The 19159-nt window shown below is 59.2% G+C and overlaps 1 protein-coding gene across 10 annotated transcripts in view; it reads left to right on the forward strand.

The window, feature by feature from the left end:
* The window catches only part of ARHGEF11 (Rho guanine nucleotide exchange factor 11), an 87139-nt gene that overhangs the window by 49194 nt on the left and 18786 nt on the right, over positions 1-19159 (forward strand). For 9 of the 10 annotated variants that reach the window (XM_042977017.1, XM_042977024.1, XM_042977018.1 and 6 more), the window contains 14 exons: positions 2059-2108; positions 2781-2838; positions 3562-3740; positions 4425-4496; positions 8688-8807; positions 10233-10278; positions 10751-10827; positions 11749-11886; positions 13543-13617; positions 13827-13928; positions 14808-14906; positions 15892-15934; positions 16933-17029; positions 17164-17286. In XM_042977017.1, coding sequence (XP_042832951.1) covers positions 2059-2108; positions 2781-2838; positions 3562-3740; positions 4425-4496; positions 8688-8807; positions 10233-10278; positions 10751-10827; positions 11749-11886; positions 13543-13617; positions 13827-13928; positions 14808-14906; positions 15892-15934; positions 16933-17029; positions 17164-17286 — 1279 coding nt within the window. The remainder of the gene's footprint in view (positions 1-2058; positions 2109-2780; positions 2839-3561; positions 3741-4424; positions 4497-8687; positions 8808-10232; positions 10279-10750; positions 10828-11748; positions 11887-13542; positions 13618-13826; positions 13929-14807; positions 14907-15891; positions 15935-16932; positions 17030-17163; positions 17287-19159) is intronic. The other variant, XM_042977025.1, reaches the window with a different exon arrangement.

Here is a 19159-nt window from a genome sequence, read left to right on the forward strand (position 1 = left end):
TTTTTTTAATGTTTTTATTTATTTTTGAGACAGAGAGAGACAGAACATGAGCGGGAGAGGGGCAGAGAGAGGGAGACACAGAATCCGAAGCGGGCTCCAGGCTCCGAGCCATCAGCACGGAGCCCGACGCGGGGCTCGAACTCATGGACCGCGAGATCATGACCTGAGCCGAAGTCGGACGCTTAACCGACTGAGCCACCCAGGCGCCCCTCCCGCAAAACTTTCATTTGTAAAACCCACTGCTTGCAAAGTACAGTAAGACAAGGTGTGCCTATGAGCAGGCTAGCATTTCACACTAAGTACATTGCACAGTGGGAAGAAAAATAGACTTTAAGTAATTTTGAGGAAATAGTTGGGATTTGTTTATGGGAAAAGTAAAAAGAGAATTTCAAATTCATGACCAAAATGAGGTCTGTAGATCACACGAGGATATAAATAATTGCAGCTCAGATGTTTGGGAGTTAACTTGTGTCTGTGGGGCTTGTTTTCCTCTCCGAGGACAGAGCTCTGAAGAGATACTTCTGTTCTCTGCTTCCGTGTTGTCCCTGCTGCCGGACAGGGGAGACGGAGCTGGTGGGGACAAAATGCTCGTCCTTCACCTCTGCGGCCTGCCCCACGCAAATAGCATGGGGGTCCCTCGGGTGCAGCTCAGCCCTCTTACATGTCCCTGCCCTGAGGCCCAAGCACAGTCGGACCCAGAGAGACAAGGGCGGAGGGGTGGCTTGCCAGGGAGCCCTGAGTCAAGGGGTGTGTCTGTCCATGTGTGTGTCTGTGCACGGGTGTCTCTGCACACGTGTGTGTGCGTTTGGGGCAGGAGACAAGGAGAGCCTACACTGGCATCAGCGTCGACCTCTCGGGAGTAACGAAGTGGTGGTTACGGTCTTTTCCTGACCTTAGGCTTCTCTAGTTCAGTTTCTCAGAGTGTGGTTGGTGCCCTGCCGACATCAGAGTCACCCGGACCCCAGGATGGCTGCCATCCTCGTCCTGAGCCCACGGCCACAATTACTGAATCACTGTCCACCAGGGGGCCAGGGGTCATGCCTTTGAACACATCCCCCAGTGACTCATGCTCACTGAGGCTTGAGAGCTTCTCTGGTTCCTTTGCTCTGGAGACTGGTTTTTTTCCGAATCGCTAAGTTACTAGAAATCACCACGTGTGTTTCCTACTTTCTTTGCCACCTTTGGTTTCCAGACACAGGGTAGAGCATCTCACGCTCCTTTCGAGTCCTCTTCCGTAAATAGCGCGCTGGAGACGAGGGCGTAGTCTTGAGTCCCGTATTGAAAAGCCAAACTAGGACGCAGTCAGCGCTGTAGAATCTCTTTTTAGACCAGAAACATCTATGTGTGCTTTGTGGGAGTTTTGTTTTGATCAGATGAGTGCAGCTCACAGATTGAATGATCATCTGGGGCAGATTCACGAAAACAGTCTTTACGCCGCTCGTTAGCTGGCCTCAGCTTTCGTGTTTCTTATGCTTCCTGGATGTAAATCAGACCAGGACTGAGTCATGGAAAACCACACGGCAGTCACAGCCAGCGCAGCCTCTGGCCAAGGGGCAGCGTCTCAGTGAGTCTCAATCAGAAGCTCTTAATGTGGCCCATTTTAAAGGGAGGAACTAAATAGCCTGAAACAAATTTTGACAGTGAGTGACCATGATCATCTTTATTGATACGAACCCCAGGATACCCCTGAACCCTTCAGGGCTTCAGAAGGATGCTTGGAAACCTCGTTTTTATCCTTTTGTCCATATTCCTGTTAATAACTATCATTATGCTAACAGTACAGTTGATACGGTAAACCCATCCTTCCCACTGGATCATAGGAAGTAGCTCTTACTGGTCTGGGACATCCAGACACATTCGAATAAAGCACACGCCCACTCCCCGGAGCCCGGCCTGCCTCTCCAGCACCGTGGTCTGGCCGCTGGAAGTCTGGTCACTGGAGCAGGACAAGAGGCACCCCCGGCATTTGAGGTCCTGACACAAGGGGCTGAGAAGACAAGTCGGAGGGACCTCTGGGGAGGGTGGCCGGGCTCTGCTGACCAGGTCGTCTCCCTACAGGAGGGGCAGCCATGAGAGCTGGTGTCAAAGAAGGCGACCGGATCATCAAAGTGAGTGCCCCTCCCCTTCTGTCCGGCACCTGCAGCCCCTGGCCTCACTGCCACCAGGGGCCCCTGGGTTGGGGGTGGGGCCACGACAGGAGCCGGGGTGTGCCTGGCAGCAGGGGCAGCCTCTAGGAGCCCCATCCTCGGCCCTTCTTGACTGTAAGCAACCGAGCTTCTGGGATGGGTTTTATCTTTCCATTCATTTAACAAACAACAAAAATACAGTTAAGACGGAGAGGCTGAGGCCAGCGAGGGGCCCAGTGCCTTTGGATTCCGTCCCCACGCTGCACTGACCTGAGGTCCTGGCCAGCTGCCACCTGCTGTCACCTGCCCGCCCTGTCCACCCAGCACAGAGTCCTAGACGTGCTCAGGAGATCCTAGACGAGGAGATCCCTCGGTCCTCTCGTGAGGAGGACACAGGCTGGGGCAGGTGACAGGAGTGCGGGCAGGTAGCTGGTATGGAACCTACCAGAAATAACAGGTGAAGCTGCAGGTCTCATCCCTGGATCCTCACAGACTGGCTGGGAGGACAGAACGTACGGCAGATGAGAACAGGGCAAACAAGTGACCGGAGGTGTCTGGAGAGCATGGAAAATGGCTTTGAAGGAGTGACATTGCGAACTTGAGAAGGATTCTGTACGTCCATCTGGTTACTTAATAGCATCTGTCCCCCAACAGGTGAATGGCACCATGGTGACCAACAGCTCCCACCTGGAGGTGGTAAAGCTTATCAAATGTGAGTTGGAGAGAGCTGAGCACAGCAAGTAGGGGAGCAGTTGGGCTGTGGGGGCAGGCCCCTTGACCCGGGGCCTCCTTTGTATGTGACAGAGGCAGCCGGGGTCACGTCTTTAATCCTGATCCGCTGGGCCTGCCCCCGTTCCCTGTGGTCACTGCACGTGCAGACGGTGGCCTCTTGTCTCCCTACACGCCCATGTGGGCCATATCCATATCGGGCCCCTCCAGTACCATTCACTTCCTGTCCCCCCACAGACAGCCTTTCTCATTGGTTTCCTATCTGGGGGGGAGGGAAGCAGAAACATCCTGTTTGTAGCCAGGAAGACACAACAGTCAGGCCTGCCCAGGTAATGAAACAGAAGCAACAGATTTGAGGAAAGAGTTGGTGGGTGGGCCAAGGTGGGGGGGGGGGGCGGCTAGCTTCCACGTGCCTCCTGTGTGCCAGGGGCTTGACTGAATGTCACGAGAGCTAGACAGGTGGCCGCTGGGGAGTGCGGCCACGTATCCCGGTGGGACTGTGGTTGAGCGTTCCACGTGAAGGAAGGGAAGGAACGCAGGGCCAGTGAGCTGGGATTAGGGATGACAGGGCGTTGAAGTGCAGAGAATTTTATCTGCAGAATTTTAAGCTCCGCGCAAGGAGAAGGAGGACCCCTCTGTAGCTTGAGTGTCTGCCGTCCAGAACAATGTGCCACGAGCAAGCCTCTCCTTGTCTGTCTTCCTCCAGCTGGTGCCTACGTTGCACTGACCCTCCTGGGCTCTTCCCCCTCATCCGTCAGCGTCTCTGGGCTGCAGCAGGACCCAGCCCCAGCCGGAGCCCCCCGAGTCGCCCCCACGGTCCCACCGCCTCCTCCGCCTCCGCCTCCGCCCCCTCCACAGCACATCACGGGGCCCAAACCACTGCAGGTGAGCTCCCCTCCTCAGCTCTCATCCGTGGGGAGGAAAGCAGGTTGTAGCTCAGTGTTCTGGTGAGAAGACAAGCCAGAGATCCGTGAAGCCTGTCAGAAAGCAGAGCAGAGAGAGGCTGGCTGCAAGAAAGCGGCCACTCCGTCCTTAGTGTCCCCCTTCCACGCAAACGCATCGGTCTTTCCAGACAGCAGTGGGCTCGTGCCTCCTAAATGGGGGAGACCCCGAGGAGGCCCTCAAGGGCCCTGCTCCACAGCTCCCCCGCACCCCCAGCCGTTGCTGCAAGACTGTGGAATACGCTGGGGAGGAGGGGGACATGGAGCCCTGCTGTAGGCAGAGAATTGGGAAAGGACAGACACCAGGAGGGGGCGGACCCGGGACAGGAGCTAAGAGGACGGAGAGGGCGTAGTTGGGAGACGGGACGGGACCTCCAGTGGGGAGGAAGGCAGAGCAGAAGTCCCAGGAGATTTGGGAGCCGTTGGACAGCAGAGGTGGTTACGGCCAAGGCTTCTAGGAAACTCCGCAGTAGAAGCCCTGAGGGAAGTGAGGAGCCGAGTGTCACTCCCACGCCCGCGCGGCCCAGGCTGCTATGGTGGCTTTTCTCGCCTGAGAAATCAGCAGGTAGAGGAGAATCAAGCCACGGGGCTGTTCCCAGCCTTCACCTGTCCTATGCTCCGTTCCCAGGATCCCGAATTCCAAAAACATGCCACCCAGATCCTTCGGAATATGCTGAAGCAGGAGGAAAAGGAGTTACAGGTAAGGCCCCTGCTCAGGGCGACTGGCCGCGGCCGTAGTGAAACCCGCAGCCAAGTGCACGACCTCGCTCCGGGCGCACAGCCTGTCACGGCCAAACCCTACCTACCAGCTGGACCTCGTGGGCCGTGGGATTCGTGACTGCGCAGCCCGGCTGAGAAGGGGAATAGGGACCGGAGCACCTGGTCAGGTCGGAATAGTAGATCCGCAGGCCCCGCGCCGGCAGGTGACGGGCGAGGAGAGCACAGCCAGGGAGCACCAGAACCGAGCAAGGCCTCGGGGTCTCTGGGGAGGGAGGCGGGGCGGGTGGGGGCCCCGTCGGCGGGAGGGGTGCAGAGTGAGGTTCAGGCGGGGGCGGGGGTGATGCGCTCTCACTGTGGCGGGCAGCCAGGTCCTGGCCCGGCCCCTCCGTTTCAGTTCATGTTGCCGTGAGCGTTCGCTGCACGGAAAGCCCTGTTGTTGGGCAGCGTGCAGAGACCGAAAGATGAGGCGCTTCTTGCCCTCGGCGCGACTGTGCTCACGGAGAAGATTCGTAGCACGATGGGCCAGTTGGTAGGGGACACGGAAGAGAGCAGTTGGTGAATGACAGGAGACGCAGGGACACCAGAGAGAGGCCTCAAAGAGGGACTTCTGTGGGCGGAACCAATGCGGAGGGACCGCGGTGAACGGACCGCGTCAGCCAAAGGCACGCACACGTGAAGACGCACTCCTGGGTTCGGCGGGCATGGAATCTGTGTGGCGGGGTGGAGCACGGCGATGTCGGCACAGAGACAAATGAGAGATGCTCTTTCCTCGTGGCGCTCGTACTCCAGCAGGGGGTCGGCGGATGAAGGGAGGTACAGTTTCCCCCACGTTATAATACGTAGAGGTACTTAAGTGTGTTCGTGTCACGCGGTGATCAGGACAGGCCTACACATCAGAAGAGAAGTCACAGTCCAGAAATTAAACCGTACAAATATAGTCAGTTGGTTTTTGACGTGATGCCAAGACCATTTAGTGGACAGAGTCCACAACCAGTGCTGGGCCACCTGGCCGTCCGCACGCAGAGAACGGACATGGACCCATATCTCACACGATTCCCAGAATTCATTCCAAACCGCTCAAAGACTCACTTGTAAGAACTAAAACTATTTTTCGAAACTGCAAAACTCTCGGGGCGCCTGGGCGGCCCAGTCAGTTAAGCATCTGACTTCGGCTCAGGTCGTGATCTCAGGGTTCGTGGGATTGAACCCCACATTGGGCTCTGTGCGGACAGCATGGAGACTGCTTGGGATTCTCTCTCTCTCCTCTCTCTCTGCCCCTCCTCCATCTCGCACATATGCTCACTACCCCCCTCCTCTCAAAATAAATAAATAAAACTTAAAAAGAAAACATAGGTACGAGTCTTCGCGACCTTGGATTAGGCAACGTTTTCTTAGGTAAGACACCAGAAGTAGAAACAGCGAAAAACATAAAATAAAATAAATTGAACTTCATCCAAATTCAAAACTTTCGTGCATCAAAGAACACTGTCAAGAAAGTAAAAAGACAGCCCGCAGAATGGAGAAAATACTTGCAACTCATATATCCAGTAAGGGCCTAGTACCAGACTGTGTAAAGGACTCTCAAAACTTAATAGCAAAAAAGACACGTGAGCGCCTTTAAAAGTTGGCCAAAGATTTGAATAGACAGTCAGTAAAGAAAACGTAGAGATGGCCGATAAGCTCGTGAAAAGACGCTCAACATCATCAGTCGTCAGGGTGATGCGATCAAAGCCCCACAGCACTGCTCCACACCCATTAGGGTGGTTAGAGCCAGAATAACAGAAAGTTAACAGTTGTTGGTGACAGTAGCCTGTGTATTTTGTCTGCGTGCTCGTTACCCTCATCTGTACCCACCATTGCCGGTGAGGATGTGCAGGCACGCAGCCGCTGTGGAAAACGGCTTGGCAATTCTTCCAGATCCTAAACGCAGAGGATCACAGATGCATCGATTCCACTCCGGGTACAACCCGAGAGGACTGAAAACACACATTCAGGCAGAAACCTGTACGTGAACGTTCTTCATACCATTGGTCATAACGGCCCCAAAGCGGAAACAAGCCAAAAGTTGTTGGTAAACGGAGGTGGTCTGTCCGTACGATGGGATGGCTCTCGGCCATAACAAGGTCGGACACACGCTGCACAGCACGGGGACCCCGAACACGTGTTGCTCGTGAGAGAGCCAGGCACAGAAGGCCACAGGCTGTAGGATGACATTTACGTGCAAGTCCAGAATAGGGAAGTCTGTAAAGAGAGAAAGTAAATGAGTGGTTTCGGGGGTGGAGGAGGGGAGAAGTTGAGAGTGACCGCCGTCCTGTTGGGTGGTGGCCGCGTTCGGGAATTACACGGCGGCTTGTATGCTCTGCGAAGGCGCTCCAGACCACTGAATTGGGCACTTTAAAACGGTGAGGTTTACGTTACGTGAATCACATGTCAGCAGTTTCTACAATGGTTTTTGAGGGCACAGAAGCCCAAAAGAAGGAATAATCATGCCATAATCAGAGCAGGCTTCCTGAGGTGGCCCTTGAGTTTGGGTTCGGTCTGTTTTACTCTGGAACGTACTTTGGGCCTAGAATTCCGTCTGAGCTTGGGGTTTATTCTGAAGACCGTGGGATTGGTCAGGGTTTTGAACAGGGGAGTGATCACACCTCCAGACCGGCAGTCTCCACGGAGATGCGTGTTCTGTGCGTGGACACACCAGAAGGCCACGGGGGGCCACGGGGACATCTCAGAGGCAGAGGAGCGGGGCGGGTCCAGGGGCAGGAAATGAAGGTCAGCTTCGGTTGACCGTGCGACGTTCAGATAAAAAGGCCGTGGACCCGGCCGGTGGACGTGACAGGGTTGAGCCTCAAGGGAGAGGGCAGGGTTGGGACAGAGGTTCAGGCGTCCTCGGCCCGAGCTGGTAGTTGAAAGTGGGGACCGGGTGTTGTCACCCAGGGTGCCGGGGCCAGAGGAGGAGAGCGCGCAGGGATAGAACGTGATGCTCCGGTGCTCTTACCGCACACGCACCCGCCCATAACATCGCTGCTATGGTTGCTGTTACATTCAGATTTCAATTATCTGTCCTTCTCCCTGCGGGATTAAGTTCCTTAAAGGCCAGGGCCACACCGCGTGTCCCTGCACATGCGTGTCCTGCACTGGCATGGCTGGCACACAAGGCGGGGTGGAGACCAGGCGAGGCTGCGGGCAGCTGGGAGGGAGGGTGGGGGGCACCGGGGCAGCTGTCCAAGGAGGGGGCGCTGGAGAGGTGACGGCTGGGGCCAGGCCTCTGGCTTTGGCCTTGGGTCATCGGGCTCCTTGGAGGAGTAGCAGTCAGATCATTTGCGGGCAGCAGGGTCTGGCCCCGAGGGTGGACCCGTGTCTGGAGATGTGTCCGTGGATGGAGGGTGAAAGGGCTGAGGGTAGTCATAACTGACGGAAGGGCTCGTGTGCTCGCAGGATGGGGGGAAGGAGCCACTGGAGGGGAGCCCGAGGGCATGAGCAGCGTCTCAGCAGAGTCCGGGGAGCTGGAAGCAGGGCTTCTCCAAGGGCCGGGCCCGGGATGTGATGTCGTGTGCTGGGCGGCTCGGACGGGATGGAACGAGAAGCGGGGGGTTGTAAAATGCGGTTGGCAGGTGGCAGGGGGGCCTCAGATGAGCTTCGAGAACGTGTGCACCCACCGTCTTGTTTAATTGCGAGCCAACACTTCCTTCCGGAGTGAAATTACAGTAGCTGCTCCCGCTGAGTCCTCATGGACGCGATGGCGTTCAGGTCTCCCGGCTGTCCCCGTTTTATCCGTGAGGACCCGGTCCAGCTTGCGGGTCTACACAGTTAGTGAGCACGGGTGGCGGAGTTCAAGTCCAGCCTCCCCGAGCGCACAGCCCAGGCTGTAAGCGCGCCGGGTGAGCGTCCAGCCGGGCACGCACATCCGGCTGCTCCACGGGGACGCTGTGCATCCGCCCCTGGAGCAGGAGAGGGAGAGACTGCCCGGGCCTTCCTGCCGTCCCTCTCCAGCATCGCCTGCGCCCTCACCGCCTCCACACCTCTCCCTCCTCCTAACGTGCGTCTCCCGAAGGCAGAGAGCTCCCGTCTCTTCTCTTTGTTGTGGGGTGACTCCCCGTTCCCTGCCCCCGTGAGTTGTCTGTCCTCCACTGACCACCTTCTGCCTTCCCCCGTCACCCTCGCCCGTCCCCAGCGGATCTGCGAGGTGTACAGCCGGAACCCCGCCAGCCCGCTGGAAGAACAGATGGAGGGCGCCCGGAGGCGCGTCACTCAGTTACAGCGGAAGATCCAGCAGGAGACGGGTGGCTCGGCGGTGAGTGACGCAGGCTGGGCTCCGGGCGGGTGCCGCGCAGGCGGCCGGGGGCAGAGCGCGGAGAGCCCGGATGGGCTTCTGGAGCTGTGCGGGACCCTGGAGCTGTGCAGGGGCTGACCAGTAAGCATCCAGGACTTTACAGGGAACGGAGGGCAGCAATTCTTTCTTTAGCGCCAAAGGGCCCCTTCCTGCCCCCGATGAGCCTGCGGCGGAAGGAAACACGCACGAACTAAGTCGGGCCCTTGGCTTCAGTCTCCCTGTCACCTGCTCCCCAGTGCTGTCCTTGGAGCTGACGGCTGTCCCTCAGTGATCTCACACGGCACACGTCTGGAGGCTCCTTTCAGCCCCCGTCCCAGCACTTTGCACGTCAGCCCAAGTGAGGGACCCACAGCGCTGACCGTTTTGTGTAAACGGAGTTTCCAGAGAGGAGTGTCCTTACCTGTCCTAGTCAAGGGCTTTGTTATTAGCATCCGTCTGAATCTCCATCAGGCCTTAACTCTTTGGGTAAATAAGAAGGAACCCGCCAGAAACTTTAAGATCTCCGAGAATAGTTTTGCCAAAGCCGGTAGAACTTGTTGGAGGATGACCGTCTTTCTTCTTTAGAGCATCCAGATCAAAATGTCTGGGAACCGCAGGCTAGTCAAATTTGAACCGTTGTGTCTTCTGAAGGACAGTCAGTGTCGCATGGCTGGTAGGAGCTCAGGTTCTGTGCTCGCCTTCTGGAAGATTTGGGCAGGCTCCGTACTTCCCAGGAGCCTCGGTGTCTTTGTCTGTAGAACGGAGGTCACAGCGGGGCCTACTGGAGCGGGGTGGTATTGCGGGAGAGAAGCATGCCCCTGCCGCTGTCCGCACCCGTGTGCTCTGCGGGGTGGTGGGTCGGGTCGCCAGCCCCGGCGTCAGTTTTCCTGCTGCGTAGCTTGGGCACGTCACGTGAGGTCTCTGGGCTCCTCGGTTATGGTAGAGAGCTGTCCCTGCCTCGGGCTTCCCGAAAGCCTAGACGAGATCTAGAAGGGCGGGCTTCCCGAGCAGCCGAGCTCTATCACCACAGTCCCATCCCCCAGCCCCGTCTGTCGGTCGGTCTGTCGGTCGGTGGCAGTTAGAGGCCAGCCCTCCTCCGCTGCCCTCAGTCACCAGCTTTCCTGGCAGGAAGCTCCTTCTGCGTCCAGCCCAAGCAAGGCAGTAGACGCTTTGAGGTCCGGGGTGGCAAATCCGTGGGTTTGAAGAATTTCTCCCTTTCCACCATCCTCCCGACTACCCACGATGCAATGGCTCCCCAGTCTGGGCATTTTTAAGGCAACAAATGAGAAGCAGCCGCTCACTGCAGCAAATACTCTCTGCGGAGATGAGGGAAGGGGTGGCTGGAGGAGGGAACAAGTAGGAGAGAGGCTTGCAGAACTTGCCACCCTCGGCACCTTTGTTTTTTAGGACCTGCTGTCCCTGTACGGTGACACCGGCCAGAGGTCGTCAGAAGGTAAGTCGGCCCAGCTCTCCATACTCTGGTCCGGGTTCCTTACTCACTGTCCCCTCCCCCTGGGGCAGGTTCAGGAAAGACTGACTGGAGGCCCTGCTCCGGGCACAAGCATAGGGAGAGAAAGCGACATCCACGCACAGGGGCGGTGGGGGCGGCTTAGTCTGTAGACGGGAGTGCGTGACCGCAGCTCCGACGGCTGCGGACCAGAGAGGAACTGTGACGACAGCAGTCAGGCCCTTGGGAGGCCACACTGGGGCTGGGGGCGAGACTCTCGGTGATCTGGCACAGCAGAGTCTCATTCCGGGACTGACGTGGCCCGGGCACAGGCACACTGGTGGGTGAGAGCCGGGTGTAGAGCATCTGACCTGAGGGAAACCCGGAAAGGAGGGAAGGTGGCACTTCGCCCCCCTACCCTGCCCACGGGCCCCCCAGGCCACGATGCCACCTTCCGTGTCCTCTGTCTCCTTCCCAGGCCGGCTCTCTCTGGATTCCCAGGAGGGGGACAGCGGCTTGGACTCTGGGGCAGAGCGCTTCCCCTCCCTCGGCGAGGTGAGTGCCCACAGGGGGCCAGCCCCGTCTGAAACCACGGTCGGCGTCCGCTCTCCGGGCACCCACAGGTCCTGCCGTCCGTGCGCGCTCCCGGCTCCAAGGGTTCTCGTCGCTGTGCTCTGGGCACGGAAGGGGCTGCACGTGCGCCCTGCGTGCGGGGCTGTCAGAGCCGCCTTCCGTTCTGTAAAGAATCGGCGGAGGAAGGCGGACGACGTGTGGGGAGCCTCTGGGCGTGAGGGAGCAGAGCCTGTCCGCGAAAACCGCGGCCTGACCGCACACACGGGTCTCCCGCTCAGGTGGACACCCCGAGCCGGCCGAGGCAGAGCGGCGGCCCCTCTCTCTCTCACAGACCTCACTGTCCTTGAACAGCTCATCTTTTCTGCAGCGGTCAGCAGACTTTCGGGTTCTGGCCTAGCGTTACCTCCCAGCTGTTCTCTATTTGCATATGTAAATTGCAGATATAAACTTGCAAGCTGAAAGTGCAAGTGAACGGAAGAAGTAATCGTGATGTCTGTAAGGTACCTGCTTAGCCAGGTTAATTAACACACTTACACCGTAATTCTAAGTAATAGTTGGAATTGTGTTAGCGTGTCCTTACAGGACCCAGGACGCGTTCCAGGTATCCTGAGGGCCGGGTGTCAGAGAGGCGACCTGGCTTAGAGAGGAAGGCTGTGGGCTGGGTTGACTCCAGGGAATACCCGTGGCTGGGTCCCGACCTTCGGCAAATCTCATGACCTTCCCGAGTCTTGGTTTCCTTATGTGAGAAGCGGGGGGAGAGGTAGTATCTGCCTCAAAGGGCGGTTGTGAGCATCGAGCCTGGTGCGCCTAACGCGGGCCCAGAGTCGTGGCGGGCGCCACCGGGCGTGGGCCTCACCACACGAGCGGAGCGTGAGTTTCTGGGTGGGCTCTCTGTTCCTCTAGGTGCTGAAGAATCGGAACTCGGCACTGTCGGACCCTGGGCTGGACAGTCCCCGAACCTCCCCTGTGATCGTGGCCAGGGTGGCCCAGCACCATCGGCGGCAGGGCTCAGACGCACCAGTGCCCGGCCCCGGCGACCAGGTGAGGGGTCCAGAGCCCCCTGCGGCTCTCCCTCCCCTCCTCCCCTCCTTCAGAACCACATTCCAGTGCGAGGCCTGGACCCCTCTGGCCACACCCGCTTCCTGATAGACTTTTGCCTAGAGAACAAGACAGAAGGACGAACGTGGCTTGAGTAGATGTTTGAACGCTGTCTCGGGCTGTGTGAGGACGGTGAATACGTGTGCAGGGAAGGGAAGGGACGCCCGAGGGACAGACAGCTGTCTGTGTACAGCAACAGATAGATTTGTGCAGTCTTTCTCCAGAACACTACTCCTCAGTTTTCTCTTTCTGCAGCAAAATCCTTTTTCTTACACAAAATCTTATTCTTATTTGGCACCCTGGTACCACAAACAGGTAAAAGCTCAGCTCCCCCGGGACCTGTGCCCGTCAGCGTCCCCCCTACCCCGGGGCGAGTCCTGTGGCCCCAGGGTCCTGAAAACCTGATTTGGAAGCACTGCCCCCAAGAATAGAACCAGGAGGGGAGACCCGGGAAGAGGGCTCTGGGCTCAGCGCAGAAAGCTTGCCGAGGGTCTGGGCTGTCGAGGGCCCAGAAGTGGCCATCTGCCATCCCTGGGGATCCTGGACCCCAAGGGATGCAGAGACCCGGGTGTTACAGGAGAGGAGGCAGCCCAGGATGTGTCTGAGAAATACAGAGGCAGCTGCATTCAGTCTGTCCAGGCCTCGCGTTTTCATTTGTCAGTGAGCGCCACGCTGATCTCTGACGTACCTTCTGGGTCTCACGTTCTTTGACTCTGTCATTCTGAGCGAAGAGTCTGCAAATAAGCAAGAGAGCAGAGTGAGTGAGTTTTCGGAAGGCATTGTTAGGAAAAACCCCTTGAGCGAGTCGGGTGGGAGGGCATGTTAGGCCTGGAAGAAAGTGGGCAAAGTGGGCGTAAGTGGTCCAGACTGGCTCCAGAGCAGGGCCTGTGTTGGGGAATGCCTGGAAATGAGGCAGATTGAATTCAGTGGAAAACATTGGTAGAAAGCTTTGGAAGTTCATGGAACCTTCAGGAGAAAGCTTGTCCAGTGAAGCGTCTGACACGTCTGTGCAGAATGAACTCTCGTTGTACCTGACATGGACCACACACCGGTTAGGGGTTGGGCTTCTAGTAAAACAGGCGTGAGGAGGAAGGGGAGAACGCCATGCTCAGAGGTCTGGAATTTAGGCAGGTGGTGGAGGCCTGCCGTAGACCCCTGAGCCGGCTGGGGGAGCGGTCAGCTCCGTCCCGTCCTGCTCTAGGAGGCAGAGATGGCTCCAAGCTGTCCTGTGACGGAGACCGGGCCGCCGTGGGCGCCGTGCTGGACGTGGACACGGCCGCCAAAGGGACCAACAGAGCCCCAGGCCGCGGCCGCAGGAGCTGGCACTGCGTCCCAGGGTCTTTCGCAAACAGGAAGAGCGCCTTCTCTCACTTCCTGTCTCCGCATGCACATGCCCAGGCCTCCCCACCCAGAGGAACTTGACTCCGGGCGCTGGAGACCGCGGTCTGTCCTCTGAGACCAGGGGAGGTGGGGAGATGCCAGCGCTCTCGCCAGACACTCATGGTCCTCCTCACCGGTGCCATGCCGTCACCACACAGATGTGGTGTGGGGCCTGGATCCGTGTCCCCTGACCTCCCTGCATCTGGACTCTTTCCGCAGGGCACAGACCAAAGCCCAAAGCCTTTAATTATTGGCCCAGAGGAAGACTGTGACCCGGGTTATTTCAACAACGAGGTAACGGTTCCCTGACTCCCTGCTTTCGTCATTGTCGCACTGGCTGCTGTTGACTAGAAGCCGTTAGACCCACACCGGCCGTGAGGGGCACAGGGTGGGCGCCGAAGCTTGCAGACCCAGGCAGCGGGGGACGTGGGGCGAGGCCGCAGGCCATGCTGCTGTATCCTGCCTCTGCGCACCGCAGCCACACCCGTGCGTCTGCCTTCCAGAGCGACATCATATTCCAGGACCTCGAGAAGCTGAAGGCCCGGCCAGCCCACCTGGGGGTTTTCCTGCGGTACATCTTCTCTCAGGCGGACCCCAGCCCGCTGGTAAGTCCGATCCGCGGGCGCCGGCAGGCAGCTCGAGGACAGAGGCAAATAGGGAAGAAGGTGCGGGTCAGGCGGGAGGGACTGTGCCCCGCCAAGCACGTCCGGAGCGTAGGGAGGTGCGGGGAGAGGGAGGCCAGGAGAGCCGCCATCATTCTCGGTCCACTTGGAGGAGACGGGTCATCCTGGAGTCGTGAACCCTGAGGACGTGAGAGCCTGGCCTTGCAGACACGAGACCTTACCACAGGGAGGCTTAGTGGAGGGGCAAGGTGACAAAGATGACAGCGGGCTGTATGGGGAAGGGGCCAGCGGCCTCAGCAGCTTCTCTCCTGCTGCTCAGCCGCTCGGAAGGGGATGGGCACGAGGGGACAGTGTCGTGTCCCTCAGGAGGCACAGAGCACTGTGCCTTCAGGGCCAGGAGCACCGGTGTGTGGGGCCCACATGCTGTGTCCCAGAGACTCCGGAGTGAAGTCCAGGCACATCACAGACAGAAGTAGAACACCGGCCCGTAGAACACAAGATACAGACCAGCACGAGGCAAAATGCCGAGTGTGGAGGACGCACAGATAGGGTGCCTGTGTTGCAAGCGGGTAGGCAGAACTCAGAGGGTTCTGAGACTCCAAGCCAGGGTTTCTCTGCCCCAGCGTGGTGACGTTGAGCTGTAGGAGTTTTTGCTGGGGGGCCGTCCTGTGCTCCTGTGCATCTTCCCATCTCAGCTGCGTCACTAGGCTCTGCCCACTAGGTGCCCCAGCACCTCTTCAGGGAAGGGTCACAGATGTCTCCAGGCACCGCCCGCTCATTGTCCCTTGGAGGCAAAATCAGTCCTCCACGGAGGGGGGCCACTGAGAACCACCGCTCCAGCCCCCTTCTCTCTCCTCCTAGCTTTTTTACTTGTGTGCCGAAGTTTATCAGCAGACAAACCCCAAGGATTCCCGAAGCTTGGGAAAAGACATCTGGAATATTTTCCTAGAGAAAAACGCGGTAAGGCAGTCGTGGATTGAATTACAATTTTACTGTACTCCTGGGGGCCACTCGGAGCAGAGGAAAAATGAAGCCATACATTCAGGCTGGATGGAAACCGTTCTTCAGGAGAAGTTGGGGCTGACAGACGGCTCCTGGGTCCTGTTCCTGGCCCTGCTCTCAACCCTGAGCTCCTCTCCTGGCCCCTTTGTTCTGCGTGTGGCCAGGTAGAATGCACGTGGCCTCTCCAAACATTTGGAGAGAGAAGGAGCTGGTGCCAAACCCTGATTCCTGTCCCCTAGATCGGTGCTGGCTCCGTGTCTGGGCTCACCGATCCTCGCGGGGCTCTCATGCCCAGCCCAGAGCAGGGTTCCCGGGGAGGAGGCTGAGAGCACGCAGCCGTGTGGACAGGGCCGGGCTGCGGCGGCACCTGCCTGCACAGGGCAACGCCTTACGGACTCTGCAGTGTGAGCGGCTACACTGGTGCCCAAACGACTTCAGTCTCTCAGTTCCAAAACATAAGCTCGCAGGATTCCTGAGACTGGGAGTAAAGTGTCCTTCTCAAGACTTCCACGCCTGTTCCCTCTAGCGGGTCTGGAGGGGGGCGGCCGCTGCCGGCCGCACCCTGTGGGGGTTGCAGAACCAGCCTGTCCCCGCGGTCAGTCCCTCTGCTCTCCGCTCAGTGGGACACTCGGTAACCTGAGGGAGCAGAGACGGCCCAGTGAAGCTTGCTCCCTTGCTGCTGAGTCAGCACCCGTGCATCCCACGCACCCCATGTCCTTGAAGCAAAGTGGGAAGCCTGCATGTGCCCCAGAAGGTGGCTCAGCTCGCCTTGTAGCTTCATGCTCGAGTGCAGGCTTACGAGGGGGCGGAGGAGAGGACGGTGGGCCGGGTGTCCGGGAAGGAGAGAAGGGGTGTTCCAGTCCTCCCTGCCACCGTGCAACGTCTCCCACGTACCCTGGGCTGTGGGCCTCACTGCCCCCGCCCCCACTCTTCTCTTTTCTAGCCGCTGAGAGTGAAGGTCCCAGAGGTGTTGCAGACTGAAATCGGTAAGTCAGTTTACTAGCCAGCTGCTCTTGTCCTGGGCCATGGGAGGCTGCAGAGCACAGAGGGCACATGGGAAGCCCTCCTCTAGGAGGGAAAGTGGGGGCGGTTCCCCCCGAGCGCCTCACAGTGGCTGACGGGCTGCGCAACGGGACAGGCCCTGCCTGGGGAGCCCATCCCGGGAGTACGTGCCCCCGTCAGACCTGAGCTCGTTTCTGCCAGCCTCCCCCGGGACCTTCCTGGGCCCAGCGGGGCCATCTGTACGAAAGGGCAGTTGGACTTGAGGGATTCCTAAGCCTGGTCGATCACCAGAATCCCTGGGGGAATTCTTGAAACTCCAGAAACCGGGGCCTCACTCCATCCCACCTCGGGTCGGGATCTCTGGAGTATTTTTGTTTCTGTGAATTCCTCTCTGATGCTGTCGGCGTTTGGCCCGGTGAGCACCCTGCCGGCCAGTGATTGCTCTGTCCCCATTTCGTTCTCTAGTCGTGATAGGAGGGCTGAGGGAAGGCGGCATAAGAGGGTGTCAGCCTGAGAAGCGGGTCCCAGGCAGCTTTCTAGAGAACAGGCGTCCCACGCTGCCTTCGGAAAGCGTGCCTTGTGGCCTGACTGAGGCCAGAGGGTAGAGTCCCTCGACCGCATGAAGCTGCTGGGGGAGCGGGACCGACACCGTCCAGGTTCCGCTGGGGAGTCGGGGCTTCATGTGAAGTGCTTGCCTTTCTCGGCCTCGCGCCCTGGCCCGGGGGCCACGAAGAATGAGGGGTTTGCACTGTGGCATCAGAGGGCAGCCCCTGGGCCCATCTGATCGTAGACGGGGTTTCATTTGTCCACGTAACAGAGCCTAGAACATCCAGAAAATGTTTTTGTGCTTGCCTTGGGACCTGGACAACAGGAGTCCAGTCCTGGATTCGGGAGTGACCTGGTGGGTCCAGGACTCAGGGGGCTCAGCAGGCATGGCCCCCTCTCCCGACACCCCCTTTCTCCTTCCCTGGGTTCCCACCAGACTCACGTCTGCGCAGCAGCGAGGACGTCCGCGCTGCCCTCCGGGAAGCCCAGGAGGCGGCCATGCCCGAGATCCAGGAGCAGATCCAGGACTACAGGTTGTGGATCCCCCCCGCTCCCTCTGCGTCCTCACCCGTCTGTCCCCTGTGACGAGCGTCTCTCGTGAGCGCGTTTGCCTCGCTGTTTCCGGGCGTCTGTGAGCACGCGTGTGTGCCTGCTTTGTCTGTCTTAGAACGAAGCGCACCCTGGGGCTGGGCAGTCTGTACGGTGAGAATGACCTGCTGGACCTGGACGGCGACCCTCTCCGAGAACGCCAAGTGGCCGAGAAGCAGCTGGCTGCCCTGGGAGACATCCTGTGAGTGCACCCCCACCCCCCCGCAACGCCACCCGGAAGTGCCGAACAGACGCGAGTGTCCTGTGCGTCTGCTCGCCGGCCTCTCCCCCCACGACGTCTGCCGGATCCTCCCCCCGGAAGGTGCGGAGGGCCCGGCTCGCCTGCTGCCTTGCTCAGGACCGTCGGCATTTCACGGGGCTCCCCGCGGAGCTTTCTGCTCCCCTTCCGAGCCCTCTTCCTGACCGTGCTGCCTCCTGTCTGTAGGGTCACAGGGACCCTGGCACGAGGGCCACACGTGGGCCCTCAGGAGGCAGACCAGCTGGCGGGCGGGAGGGTGAACGATTCTCAACTAATCATCTCAGTTGGGCGTCAGAAGACCGGCCTGACTAACCTGGTCAGGAACTTCGGCTCAGCTGCGGTGGCCGTGCCTCTCCTGTCCCGTCTTCCCAGCGCCACCCGCGTGACTTTGTGGGGACACATCAGACTTAGGGGCTTCTCCACTCAGTGCTCTGGGACCCTGGTCTCAGCTATAAAATGACAAAAGGTGGACGAGACTGTCTCCGGAGTCTCTGTTCACACTGCCATTCGATGCAGCAACACGTGCGGAGTTCGTTCTGGGCTCTCGGGACGTGTTAGTGAGCAAAACAACAGTTTCTGTGGTGCTCACGTCATAGGGGGAAGAGAGAGCAATGTGCAAGAAATGAGGAAGGCCTGTAACGCGTTGGAGACAACGAGGGGGACAGAGCAGGCTGGCGGAAGGGGTCGGGCGCACCAGAGCCAGTGGGTGACGGTTTTAAATAGGGCGGCCAGGGCGAGCCTCCCCCCCCCCCGCCCCAGTAACATTTAAGCAACTGAAGAAAGTGGGGCCGTCATCCTTGAAGACCGCTGGGGGGAAGAGGCAGGGCAAAGTAGGCGCGTGCTTGACGTGTGGGGAGCAGCGGAGACCAGGGCAGATAGAGAAGGTGGGTGCTGAAGTCAGAGAGGTGACGGGAGGGCAGCCACAGAGCCTGAGGACGGTTGTGCGGCCTCTGGTTTTCCCTGTCCGTGGCGGGGAGGGGCCGCATGGGAACCCACGCGGTGGGGCTTGGACCGGGCAGGGCTGGGGCACGCGGTGAGACGCGGTCGGTGTCCCACGTGTATCCTAACAGTAGAGCAAACGGGCATCTCCTAAAAACTGAGTGTGGGTCGGGGAAGACCCCACGGTTTGTGCCTACACGGCAGAAAGGACGAGGTGCCATCAGCCGGGATCAGGGCGGCTGTGTGGGAGGCAGTCCGAGGTGGGCACGTTGAGTCTGAGGTCCGTATTAGACGTCACCCTGGAGGTGCGGCCGCAGGCTAAGTCTGGCAGAGGAGAGACAGGACTGCAGACATCACACAGGGGCACATTCCTGGGAATAACCCCCTGAGCTTCAGCCAAGCCCTGGATCTCTGTGGGCCTCAGTTTCCCTGGCCTGTTACACCGGGCACCCCGCCCGGGGTGGTCTCTACGGGAAGCTTCAGCCTCACTGATGGAGATCTAACGCCTCCTCAACGGGCACTTTGAGATCTCGATCAGCTTGTGAATAGCTTAGAATAGTGCCTGGCCCATCGTGCCCCCTCGGCTGGTCGTCGCTGCCTCCACCGCCGTGTGGGAAGGTCTCTCTGGGTCGGCTCTCGAGGGGCCACCCGCCCTCCTCCAGCTCTACGTCAGCCCAGCCCTTCAGTCGAGTTTGGCTGGGCGAGGACGGGCCCCTTCCTCCGTGATCACGTCACAGTGCCGGCCACGTCCCCCTTCAGCGGGAAGGACCTCTCAGTCCCTGTGCCGAGGCCCCCAAGGGGGTGAGCGCTCTCGCCTCCCGAGCGCCACGTAGGCTCAGAGCTGAGACCGGAGTCGAGGTCTGGCCTCCCCGCCCCC

This window comes from Panthera tigris, chromosome F3, assembly GCF_018350195.1.
Source record: "Panthera tigris isolate Pti1 chromosome F3, P.tigris_Pti1_mat1.1, whole genome shotgun sequence".
Lineage (NCBI taxonomy): Eukaryota > Metazoa > Chordata > Mammalia > Carnivora > Felidae > Panthera > Panthera tigris.